At 48.7% G+C, this 12,512-nt stretch overlaps 1 protein-coding gene across 1 annotated transcript in view; it reads right to left on the bottom strand.

The window, feature by feature from the left end:
- The window catches only part of RRAS2 (RAS related 2), a 78,325-nt gene extending 66,213 nt beyond the window's left edge, over window positions 1-12,112 (bottom strand). Inside the window, exon 1 of the mRNA XM_073347461.1 lies at window positions 11,797-12,112. Within this exon, the coding sequence (XP_073203562.1) occupies window positions 11,797-11,901 (105 nt within the window). The 5' untranslated portion in view covers window positions 11,902-12,112. The remainder of the gene's footprint in view (window positions 1-11,796) is intronic.
- Between the last annotated feature and the right edge of the window lie 400 nt (window positions 12,113-12,512).

The following is a 12,512-nucleotide window of genomic DNA, read 5'->3' as shown; positions in this document are numbered from 1 at the left end:
AACCATAGAGGTGGCAGGAAGAATATGGGCAGACTACTGAGAGTACACCAGGGTGGTTGGGGCAAAGAGATTTTGTTGAAGGACACCAGGGCACATTGCTACATTTAATAGAAATAAAAAGTAGCCCACAAGCAGAACAGGTATGACTTCAGCTTTCAAGGTCAATTAGTTTCACATCCTCAGACTTTTGAACTGCTGACATACATAAACACAAGCAGCCTCTACAGCTCACTCTCAATATTCTCAACAAAAAGCTTTAGGAACCTTTCAGAAGCATTCCTAGACAAAGCAACCACATGTTCTTACTATATAATCTTGAGGGCGTATTATAATCTATCAAATTCACGGTCCATTTTGATCAATTTCAGGGTGGTAAGATTGAAATTGTAAATGTCACGGTGTTGTAATTTTAGGGATCCTGATCCAAAGAGGAGTTGTGGGGGCGCTGCAAGGTTACTGTAAGGGGGGGAGGGAGGTTGCAGTACTGCTACCTTTACTTCTGAGCTGCCAGCAGTGGCGCTGTCTTCAGAGCTGGGCAGCTGGACAGCTGCGGCTGCTGGCCAGGAGCCCAATTCTGAAGGCAGCGCGTCACCAGCAGAAGTGCAGAAATAAAGGTAGCAGTACTGCAAGCCCCCCCTCCCCCCCTTACAGTAACCTTGCAACCCCCCTTCAATTCCTTTTTGGATAGGACCCCTAAAATTACAACACCGTGACATTTACAATTTCAATCTTACCACCCTGAAATTGATCAAAATGGACCGCGAATTTGATAGGGCCCTCAAGATTATACAGTAAGAACATGTTGCTTTGTCTAGGAATGCTTCTGAAAGGTTCCTAAAGTTTTTTGTTGAGAATATTGAGAGTGAACTGTAGACGCTGCTTGTGTTTGTGTATGTCAGCAGTTTAGAAGTCTGAGGATGCAGAAGTGAGGATGGCATGGTATGGTACTGCCACCCTTACTTCTGTGCTGCAGCTTGCAGGGTGCCACTATCAAATCTGGGTGCCTGGTTAACTGCCACTGCTCTCCAGCTGCCCAGATCTGAAGGCAGCGCAGACGGGTGGCAATACTGTGACCTCCCCCCTAAAATAACCTTGTGACCCCCTCCCCCTGAAACTCCCTTTTGGGTCATGCCCCTCAATTTGAGAAATGCTGGTCTCCCCTGTGAAATCTGTACAGTATAGGGTGAAAGAGCACAAAAGACCAGATTTCACGGTCTGTGACATATTTTTCATGGCCATGAATTTGGCAGGTCCTAATAATCTTTGTCCTTTCTTCTTGTCTCCCCTTTTGTATTAGACGTGAAAGCCCTTTGGACTGTGCTATTATACAGAATAAAATTTTTCATTCTGTGTATCAAAGTAAGGAATATACCAGAGCTGGCATACTGCACACATAGTCATAGCCTAAGAATCTATGGCATCTCATCCATCTGGATTTTGATGACTTATTTGAAGGATGTGTTCCTGGGTGGGTAGCAAAGCTTACTAAGAGGCCAGAAATTGTATAAAAGCCTCTACAAAACTACTGAATATACCATGCTGAAGTTGCACAAAGCATTAGCCATCGGGGACTGTCAAAACATTTAGTAAGTACTCTAAAGTCGACGAGAATTTTCAGATTGAAAACTAACAACTGCCTCCCCCCTTCTCAGCTTCAGCATAGAACCTCACCACAGATTCAGTTTTTGTTTTTGTTATTTTTTTGGTACAACAGTCAACGCTGAGATCCAATCAGCTCTTAGATAACTTACTTTAAAAAGTCTTAGTTTGGTTCCACTCAATAAGAATTAAAATTCAGGTACACTTATTCTCAGAAAAATGGCAGCATAAAAGTGACCCCTTAACACCTGTTCACCACGTGTATGCAAGTCATATTCTTCCTTCACTGACAAATGTTTACTACTTTTAGTACTGCAGAGCCAATAAAGCTGTGGATGACTACATCCAAATCATTCTACTGACATAATGCATCAACAAAATGGCGAACTCAGTTCCAATTTCAGAATCTCTATTACTGGTGATTATGTAAGCAACGGAAAGAACACAGCTTGATTTGTAGCTATGGTGGTTACAATAATCTCTCACTTGTAAATTGAGCCAAATTGGTAAAGACGACAATGAAATTACACAGGATGCAAAGTCATTTTTACATTCATTTGTCCTCACTGATTTTACTAAATTAAATTTATTCTGAAGTATTCTTACACATTCAGCCTCCTTTAGCATATTGTTGCATTAACATGTTTTAAAACTGAATAGTGTTGAACTAAAAACTCAGCTGACCTGTACTGAGTTACATCCAATCAATGCCATATCAAGGTTTAAGTGACATTTACAAATGAGTAAATTCTTGTAAATCACTGCAGTATACTCAACATGCCAGATTATGTTACTTTTGTGACAGAAGAAATTCTGTGAGAGAAACAATTGTGTGGATGACTTTGAGGATTCTGTTACAATTGCTAGTATTGTAGACGTGTTGTCTAAACTTGTAATATTTAAGATTAAATACCCCCATTGTTTTGTAGAGTATCTTGAAGTGTTCCTAGTAAAGCCTTAGTGGCATCAACACAACATCAGTACATTGTTTATAATACAGATTGCTCAATTTAGGCATTAAAAACTACAAGATTGTAAAATAAAAAAAGTAGAAAGAATAGTTAAGTATTCACTAGGATCCATTTCTTTGAGCAAGGAAACATGGAATGTTACAGAAGGTTGAGTAAGAAGGGAATGTGGGGTATTTTGTGACAGGCCAGTGCATGACAGCTGAAGAAAAGCTATTGTGGCAACAGCTGTGTGTGCTGCACAGCACCCCCCTATCCCCACAAAATAAAGTCACTAATTTCCAGCTATTTTTAGTCCACTAAACCGCAACCTGTTAAACTGCCCTCTTTATTTTAAATGTAATCTGCCTGCTGACTTTTGGATCTGAATGTGATCAGCCATTTACTGTATTTCTGAGAGGAAAAAAGTCAGAACAATCATAACTTCAATTTACAGGTTTCAGAGTAGCAGCTGTGTTAGTCTGTATTCGCAAAAAGAAAAGGAGGACTTGTGGCACCTTAGAGACTAACCAATTTATTTGAGCGTAAGCTTTCGTGAGCTACAGCTCACTTCATCGAATGCATCCGATGAAGTGAGCTGTAGCTCACGAAAGCTTATGCTCAAATAAATTGGTTAGTCTAAGGTGCCACAAGTACTCCAACTTCACTTTAGTGCACCACCATTACTTAAAAGCTAGGGAAGTGCTTCTCAACCGCTGTCCGCAGGCCCCTGGAGGTCCATGTTTCAGAGGTTCCATGAGTCCCAGCACACCACGGGGCAGAAGCCCCGAGCCCAAGGACAGAGTTCGAGGGTGTCTCTGGGGAGCATTGCCCTCCCAAACTGCAGAGATTTACACAGAGCAGGGCAGTCCCTAGGGCAGTTCCATGCACCCGCCCCCCCTCCCCCCACTAAGGGCCCGCCCTCTGGTCAGATCACAGACAGGAGGACAGAGCTGGCCAGTGAGGCAGCTGCTGCTCTGGCTGGTGCCATGGAGTGGGCAGCCCCAGCACTCTCCTGTCGTCGTCTCCTGCTGCTGGTGCCACCCAAGGCTGCAGCTGCTCTTCAGCTCCCCATCCCCTTTGACTGCTCATGCAGCGGTAAGAACTGCCTGGGCGAGTGGACCCCGCTCCAGGGCTGGAGCCAGCAGAGCCCTCAGGAAGCAGCAAACTGAGAGGGGGCTCTCCCAGCACACAGCCCCTTGCTACCCTTCTCCCTGCACCCTAAGTTACACCCCTCATGATACACAACCTCTAGCTATGCCTCTCCCCACCCCCCTTTGGTTTTTAAACTTTTTGAACTCAGCTGCCCCCACCCCCCCTTTGAGTTATAATTTTTGGTTGCTCCCCTCCCCCACAACCCAGAGAGGCTAGGTGGCCTACTGAGGTGAGTTGGGGGGTGGAGGTGGTGCTCCCTCCCCGGGCCCCGCCATGCAGAGCTGGCCCAAGCTCCACCAGGCCCTGTCCCCTGAAATTAGAAGTCAGTCTACGCCTATGTCTGAGGGCCCCCACCCCACCTGGCAGCTGAAGACCAGAGCCCCAAGCCCACCCTGCTTGGGCTGGAGTTTTATAGACTCAGAAAGGAAAAGGTTGAGAACCCCTGAGCTAGAGAATTAAAAAAAAATACTTAAAGGCATTTGCCTGAGGAAATTTATAATTTTATGCAAAGTATGAGATTGGGGGTAATAGGGCTTTAATATAAACTAAGTTACTAGCATAAAAAAATTAAGCTCTTCATTTCATTTAATAGCATGGTTTACTACGATATTTCAGGATCTGCAAGTATTCACATTAAAGTTATGATGTTTTGGACAAATTCCAACTTGACTACATTCTTTCTATAATTTCATTTGGATATACTACTCTTCCTCACTTCCTGCCCTAAACTGTTATGTTGCTGAGCAGTGTTAAAAAAACAACTGAATCCTAGAAATAGATGAAGTGGCTATTACTTCCAGGATGAAACCGATTAGGGCTTCTACGCACTACAACAATAGTAATAAATAAAATCCTGGCACCATTTTGTCATCAACAGCAAAGCTCCCATGGAATTCCATGGAACCAGGATTTCACCCCAAGAATTTCTAGGGATGGCGCACTGGTCATCTGACTGCTCAAAAGATTCCTATTAGGCCTATAACACTATTAGACCTATTCAATCAGACTGTAAACAGATTCTGTGTAATTTTATGACAATCAACTATTTTAGAAGTTAAAATAAAGGGAAACTTCTAGCTTAAAGAAAAGGAGAACTTGTGGCACCTTAGAGACTAACAAATTTGAGCATAAGCTTTCATGAGCTACAGCTCACTTCATCGGATGCATGCACACGGCTGCTACTCTGACACCTGTTCTTGCTTAGACTATAATTTGATGCTTTTCCTTAATTTTTTGCTACCATGAAAATATAATTAGTTTTTAAACTTGATAATAGACATGAGATCCTTATGACTGCACTCCAACTAACTGAACAGCTGTCATTTCTTTTAGGGGAGAGTGACCTATCACAGATCTTTGGTAGAGATGAGATTGTAAGGTCTTTGGGGCAGGAAGAGTCTTTTTGGCAAGGACAGTCTTTTTGTTCTGTACGTACAGTGCCTAGGATAACGCAGCCCCAAACCCTGATGGTGACATTTCGGCACTACCACAATACAAAAAACTAGTAAGAACAGGTGGGCCAAAGGAAAATCAGTGTCTGGGATCTATTGTCAGAAGTCAAAGCAGCTTTGGAATGCTGAAGTGAACTAGGCCTTCTGACATTTGGGGCCAATTAATTACATTTATACTGCAGATCACTGCACTGTTAATTAGTAGGTGAGACCACATCTTGTCCAACAGAATATCATATTTTGAACACTAGCTTCATAATAGAAACTGATTGTGCTCTTTCTTGCTAGAGATAAAGCAACAGCTCAGCTTCCTTCCTCTACCATTGACCTCCCACCCCATAATTCTTACTCCAAGAGAAAAAAGACTGGGATTAGTTTACTTGGTAATGGTAACAGCATACTCAGGTCTTTAAGGAGGGACATTGATTTAGTACTCAACTAAAAGGTGTACTTCGCATGCATTTTAGAATACAACAACTTCCAAAAGCCTTTTTACTGGACAAAAAGTCTTCAGTCGGTTTACAAGCTATGGCACAGTTAAGTGATAACATTAATGCTTTGTCCATATTACAACTTTCAACCACGATTTCGTAACCGATAAAAATCCCACCTTGTTTACAGCAGTTTGTCTCCACATGGTAGCCTGTCATCACAACAGTGTCTGTCCATTTGTACCTACCACCCTAAGTATATATTAGTGCATTCTGGGAAAGTCTGGGCAGCTGGCCCACAGTGCCTCAGCAGGGACAGTGTCCGAACAATACACACAGAGAATCATGTGAGGCAACATACTTTGGACGTTCTACCACATATTGCTGGCAGGAAACTCCACCAACTTGACCAGTTACACAAACATAGTTAGGCGGTCCTGTCTGGACTGCAAAAACAGCCTGCAAAACTGGTTACAGGAACAGTGCCAAATTAGCCCTCTGACAGGGGTGAAATACTGCCCATGTTACTAAGAGTTTAATCCCATGCAGTGCAAACAAAAGCCATGTTTAGATCCAGCAACATAATGTTGGTTATAGCCCAGTTAACACGTGTAGTGGGAACAGAACCTTTTTATTTGGTATTCGGTAATGCAATGCTCAACTGAGTTTACTCAATCCTATGAAGTTCTGAAGTGAACTGTGCAACTTGTTTTTAAAAAAACCCAAAAAACAGTATGACTGTAGTTTTTATACAGTTCTTAAAGGAGAGATTTATTTAGCAACCATTTAAAAAAAATACTTGATTTGTTACAGAAAAGCAGCAAAAGAATGAATCCTTATGCTACAAGACAACTGCCTTTGTAACACTGTAGACATAAGGCCTTCCTAGCCTCTAATCTCTAGTCATGTGACAGGAGGGACCTATTAAACAGCATCTTTTGCTGTCTCTAGAATCATACAGCAAGTACTGAAGAACCAACTTTAAAAATGCTTTAAATTCTACGGGTATGTCTACACTTGGAGCAGTAGGTGTCATTTCCAGCTCAAGGAAATATACTCTTGCTGGCTCTCATCCAGCTAGCATACTAAAAGTAGAAGGTAGCTGCTGAAGTGCAAGCAGGGGGAAGGGCTAGGGGTTCTCAACAACTTTTTTGTTGGCCTCCAATTCTTACTGGTGGCCACTGACAATTTTGCCTAAAATTAATTTTAGGAAAAAACAAATAAATATCTACATATACATGTCCAAGCATCCGACGAAGTGGGTATTTACCCACAGGAGCTTATGCTCCAATACGTCTGTTAGTCTATAAGGTGCCACAGGACTCTCTGCTGCATGTCCAAATCAGTCTAATTTATTTATGATGGGATTTTTTTTTTTTTGCAGACTGAATAATAAAAATAATGTACAGTTGTCTCTATTCTTTACTGGACCTAAAAGGAAGAGAAACACAAATAAGGTTTTTCTTTTGTTATTGCTTCTCTTTATTTTTTTTTTTTAAATAAAACAAGTTGCTGGCTAGTAAGCTGTGAAAAGCAATGCTTGCTTATATGTTAATATCACTTTCCACAGCCTCCCAACTAGCTACTAAGTCTGCTGTGAAAATCTGTATTAACGTACAAATATCACTTTCCACAAGAGACTTACCCTGCCCCAGCAAGCTGGGGGACAAATTAAGCCCTAGATGGGGATGTGGTAGGGAGGCAGCAGGGCCTGGGGCAATGTGGGGGAGGGAACCCAGGGCTGGAGCCCACCTCTGCATGGCTGCGGGACAGAGCCCAAAACCCAGGGGACAGAGATAGAGCCTGAAGCCACGCAGCTGGAGCTTGCCACTCACCACCCCAGGGTGGAAGCCTGACTCCACGACTCACTGGCTGCCTGCTCCTCCAATATGTGTCTCCCCAGAGGGTGAAAGGCCCAACCCCTGCTGGCTGCCCTGGGGAAAAAGGGCCGCTGCTTTGCATCCCACTGCCCCCTCCCCCATTCACCACCCAGGAGAAAAGCCTCTGGTGGCTGCATTTGAGAAACACTGGGCTAGCCACCCCAAGGTACTTGCCGGCCATCAGAGACCCCAGACACATACTTGGGGTAGCGAACTCATCCCACAGAGGCTACCTTTTTAAGCACACTAGCTTAATGAAAGCTAGTGGAAGTATGTCTCCTGGAGCTTGGAATCACACCCCCAGCTCCAAGTGTAGATACACCTTAAGAGAAACTCTCCTGTAAGGAACCTTATAAAGATGACAGCCCCCTCTCATCCTCTACAGGTCACAAGCAGCACCTGCAGTACCCTGTAGTACTAAGGGCACTGCACAGGGATCAAGTCCAAGAAAGCATGAACAAAAACCAGGCCATTGGGTCACACACTGATATCCTGAGAGCCACACTTGCAGTTAAGCCTCGTTTAGCACTAGTGCCGCGGTACCCATGGCTGACACACGCTGCCCACTTCATGGTGTGTGCACGCGCGCAGGCAAAGCTGCACACGCAATACCATCTAAGGCAACAGCACCAAATTTGAATCTGACTGGTAATCTAAACATTAGCGTCACTCATCCAGGGATAAACTAATTATCTGCATCTACAAGCAAGGAAGGATTTAGCCAACGGTTTACAATTATTCTAACCTTACCACCTCTGAGTGGATTACTCTCCTGCAACACTTACACACAAAAATTTGCAGCGCTCCAAACTAATAGCCAAAAATTAAATTTGGCAGCTAGCCAAAAATGGTATGTCCATAAAATAAAGGCAGCTACATCATATAATAGATACTTATGGCTCACTTAATGACTGCTTTCAGTTTCTATTTCCCAGTTTCTCCATTCGGCTTAAAATGCTTCATCCAAATAGCCCTCAATGTACAATTCAACTGTCCAACAAGGATATCAATCGTTATTAAGACTATAAGTAGCTTTTAAAAGACCAATTATAACACCTTGCAGAACACTACCTTTTCTAGGCAATCATATACCCAATGCATCTTCCCAGCTTTGGAAAATACTTGTACAGAAAACTCCATTTGGCTCACGCTGCAGATTCTACTACCCCATTAGAACGTTATTTAATATGGCTAAATGAGCATGTGCAAAGGTGATACATGTGCACATTAGGATTCCAAGGTAGCACTTTCTATACTGCTGTCATACTCCTATCTAGGAGAGGAAAAAAGGGTACTGAAAATCCATCCCATACTCCTTCCCCTCCCACAAGATGATGTTCTGCTGTCATCCACACCAGCACAAAGAATAAAATTAAAAGGACCCAAATATGATGTGAACAGCTACAGAGTTGTTTTTTTAAATGCCTTCAAATCAGTACTACAAATGTCAAAAGCAATGAAACAGAGAAGAGGAATGAGAAAAATGAAATGAGATATGGGTCAAGAAAAAGACAAAACAGAAAAGGGGACATTTCTAATCGGACTGAGATACATAACCCTATTACCTGTTCTGTTGCTTTTCCTGAAGCAAGAAAGTAACAGAATAGTGGCTCTAATGATCAGGAGTTTCAGCACATCTCTCTGAGGTGCAACAGCAAAGCAAAACCAACCAATTTAGATGTGCTTCAGGCCAAGTCTACACTAAAAAATTAGCTCAACCCAGTTACATCCCTCAGGGGTGTGAAAAATACGCACGCCTGAGCAGAGTAGTTCTGACAACCTATGCCCTGGTGTAGACAGCACTAGGCTGACTGAAGCATTCTTAGTTACCGCCTCTCAGAGAGGTAGATAGACTTCAGTGATGGGAGGAGTTCTCCCATGCCTATAGTGCGTGTGACAGTGAAGGGTTATAGCAGCCCAGCTGCAGCATTTCTAGCTAAGACATAGCCTCAAACAGGGTTGACTTGAGCCAGTCAACAGCTGTACAGCAGGTCAGTACTTCTCCAACAAGTCCATCAGTTCTTGCAGAATGCTCTCTTTTTAACCTACATTGTTACACACACAAAAAAGCCTTCCAAATTTGATCCTGATATGCTTAGGGTATCTATAGACAGAAACAACAACTGAGAGGCATAAACCCACCCCATTCTGAATGTGGCAACACTGCAGCTGAACAATTTATTATGTCATCATCATTAGATAAGTCCCTAATCTTAATAAAAACATTAAGCTGGACAGAGGCAAGAATACCAACATTCTCCTTCATTTTGCTATGCGTGCCCCCCCCAGCCACCACACACACACCCCTCTCTCCTTAAATCTACATTGCCCTCATAAATCCAGTCATCTCATTGCTCATTTCCAAGTATATAATTTCCTGTTAACAAGTTCTAACAGGTCTCTTCATTTTCCACAACCAGTTATCTTTAGTAACTACAGTCCAGCAGGTAACAGCTTCTGACATATAAGTGACACCCTTTGATATTTCTCCCCAGTTGTATAGAGAGCATTCGTTCGCTATTGTAGCCTTTTTAGTTGGGGAAAGCCATTAGATAGCCAGTGAAACAACAGACAATGCTGCAAGCAGCAAATTCTAATGGGAAAGCATTAAAAATATTGCAATTGGTAGGAAGGGAGCCTACCCTCAGGTACTATGCAAACATCAATGGGAACACTTCTGCCCCCCAAAAAAGGGACATCAGATATAACAAAATACGATGCATGTCCAACCAGTGGGCTTGGAAAAGAAACGCTAGTTTCAAACCGAGCTCTATGAAAACATCCAACTAGGTGGAATGGCATGGGGCAACACACTCACTCCAGAAGCTTCCCTGGTGTTTGCTTTCCACCTAGATCTAAAGTTGACAACGCATCTACAAAGTATCTTAGAAAAGCAACTTTCACACTGTTGCACAGATGAGGACAACTGAGGCAACAAGAGGCCAAGGCACTTGCTCAAGGTCATACTGAAAGTCGCTGGTCTATAACCTGGTTCTTCTGCAAACCCCAATGCACTAGTTCTCGCAGCCTCAGCCAGTTCCACACATCAGCACCCCCACCCTTGAGCTCTGCCAGCCCCTCCCACCTCAGACCATGGGAACATGGCAGTTGCCCCCATCCCGGTCAAAGCCACCACCCTGCACCAGTGTCCACAAAATAGGGTAGGTCCCGCCCTGAAGAAAGGCCAGACCCTCCCCCCCCCGCCGCCCCCCCCCGTGCCCGGGGAGCAGGGCAAGGCCAGACCCCCCCCCGCCCCCGCCCCCACCCGGGGAGCAGGGCAAGGCCAGACCCCCCCCCCGCCCCCGCCCCCACCCGGGGAGCAGGGCAAGGCCAGACCCCCCCCCCGCCCCCGCCCCCGCCCGGGGAGCAGGGCAAGGCCAGACCCCCCCCCCGCCCCCGCCCCCGCCCGGGGAGCAGGGCAAGGCCAGACCCCCCCCCCCGCCCCCGCCCCCGCCCGGGGAGCAGGGCAAGGCCAGACCCCCCCCCCGCCCCCGCCCCCGCCCGGGGAGCAGGGCAAGGCCAGACCCCCCCCCCGCCCCCGCCCCCGCCCGGGGAGCAGGGCAAGGCCAGACCCCCCCCCGCCCCCGCCCCCGCCCGGGGAGCAGGGCAAGGCCAGACCCCCCCCCGCCCCCGCCCCCGCCCGGGGAGCAGGGCAAGGCCAGACCCCCGCCCCCGCCCAGTGCCGGGGGAGCTGGGCAAGGCCAGACCCCCCCCCCGCCCAGTGCCGGGGGAGCTGGGCAAGGCCAGACCCCCCCCCCGCCCAGTGCCGGGGGAGCTGGGCAAGGCCAGACCCCCCCCCCGCCCAGTGCCGGGGGAGCTGGGCAAGGCCAGACCCCCCCCCCGCCCAGTGCCGGGGGAGCTGGGCAAGGCCAGACCCCCCCCCCGCCCAGTGCCGGGGGAGCTGGGCAAGGCCAGACCCCCCCCCCCCGCCCAGTGCCGGGGGAGCTGGGCAAGGCCAGACCCCCCCCCCGCCCAGTGCCGGGGGAGCAGGGCAAGGCCAGACCCCCCCCCCGCCCAGTGCCGGGGGAGCAGGGCAAGGCCAGACCCCCCCCCGCCCCCGCCCGGGGAGCAGGGCAAGGCCAAATCCCCACCGCCCAGTGCCGGGGGAGCTGGGCAAGGCCAGATCCCCCCCCCGCCCAGTGCCGGGGGAGCTGGGCAGGGCCGGGCCCGCCCCCGGCACCGCAGGCAGGACAGTGTCCAGGCCACGGCGCCCCGGGGGACAAGGCAGAGCGCGGCCTCTCCTCCACCCCCCGGCTGCCGGGGACGGCCGGGCGGGCGCTGGGGATGCTCCAGCCCGGAGCCGGGACCGCAGGCTCCGCGCGGCGCGCCTCACCTGGATGAACTGGATGGTGAGCGCCGACTTGCCCACGCCGCCGCCGCCCACCACCACCAGCCGATACTTCTCCTGCCCCGGCCCGTCCCTGCAGCCCGCAGCCATCGGGGAGCCGCGCCGAGCCGAGCCGCGCCGCGCCGCCGGGTCCCTCCCTGCGCCGCTGCCTCCGGCCGGGCTGAAAGCCGCAGGCCGCGCTCCTGCTCGGTGGGGTGGGGTGGGGTGGGAGCGGCGCCCGGAGCCCCGCGGAGCCGGAGCAGATCCGCGCTGCTGGCCCCAACCCAGCCGCCTGCTCACCGCGGCGGCCACGGGCCAAGTGAGAGTAGGAGCGGCCCTCGCGCGGCTACACAAATGGCCGTCGGGGGGCGGGGCCGTCCTCCTCCTTATGCTAATTGCAACGAATATTCACGAGGGGGGCGGGGGGGGGGGCAAGACAGTGCCGAGGCGTGGGGGGTGGCACCGGGCGGGCTTGGCGCCGCGCCAGCTCCAGGTGCAAGGTCCGCCCGGGGGTGGGGGCTGCGATAGCCACCCCGTCCTCTCCCAGTCCCGGAAAGCAACAGGCGACCCCACTGCGAGCTGCCTGCCTCGGGCCGCAAAGACGCCGGCCGCCCAGCCCCGCGGCTGCAGGCAGGATACTTGTTGCACCCGGCGAGCTGCGTTCCCGGCCAACCCGGGGGGGGGGGGGGGGCGAAGTCAGGCACTCAGATGGCCTGTGTGTG

Source organism: Lepidochelys kempii, chromosome 6 (assembly GCF_965140265.1).
Source record: "Lepidochelys kempii isolate rLepKem1 chromosome 6, rLepKem1.hap2, whole genome shotgun sequence".
Lineage (NCBI taxonomy): Eukaryota > Metazoa > Chordata > Testudines > Cheloniidae > Lepidochelys > Lepidochelys kempii.
Note: the sequence above shows the minus strand (reverse complement) of the source record. Positions and strands in the feature narration are given on the sequence as shown.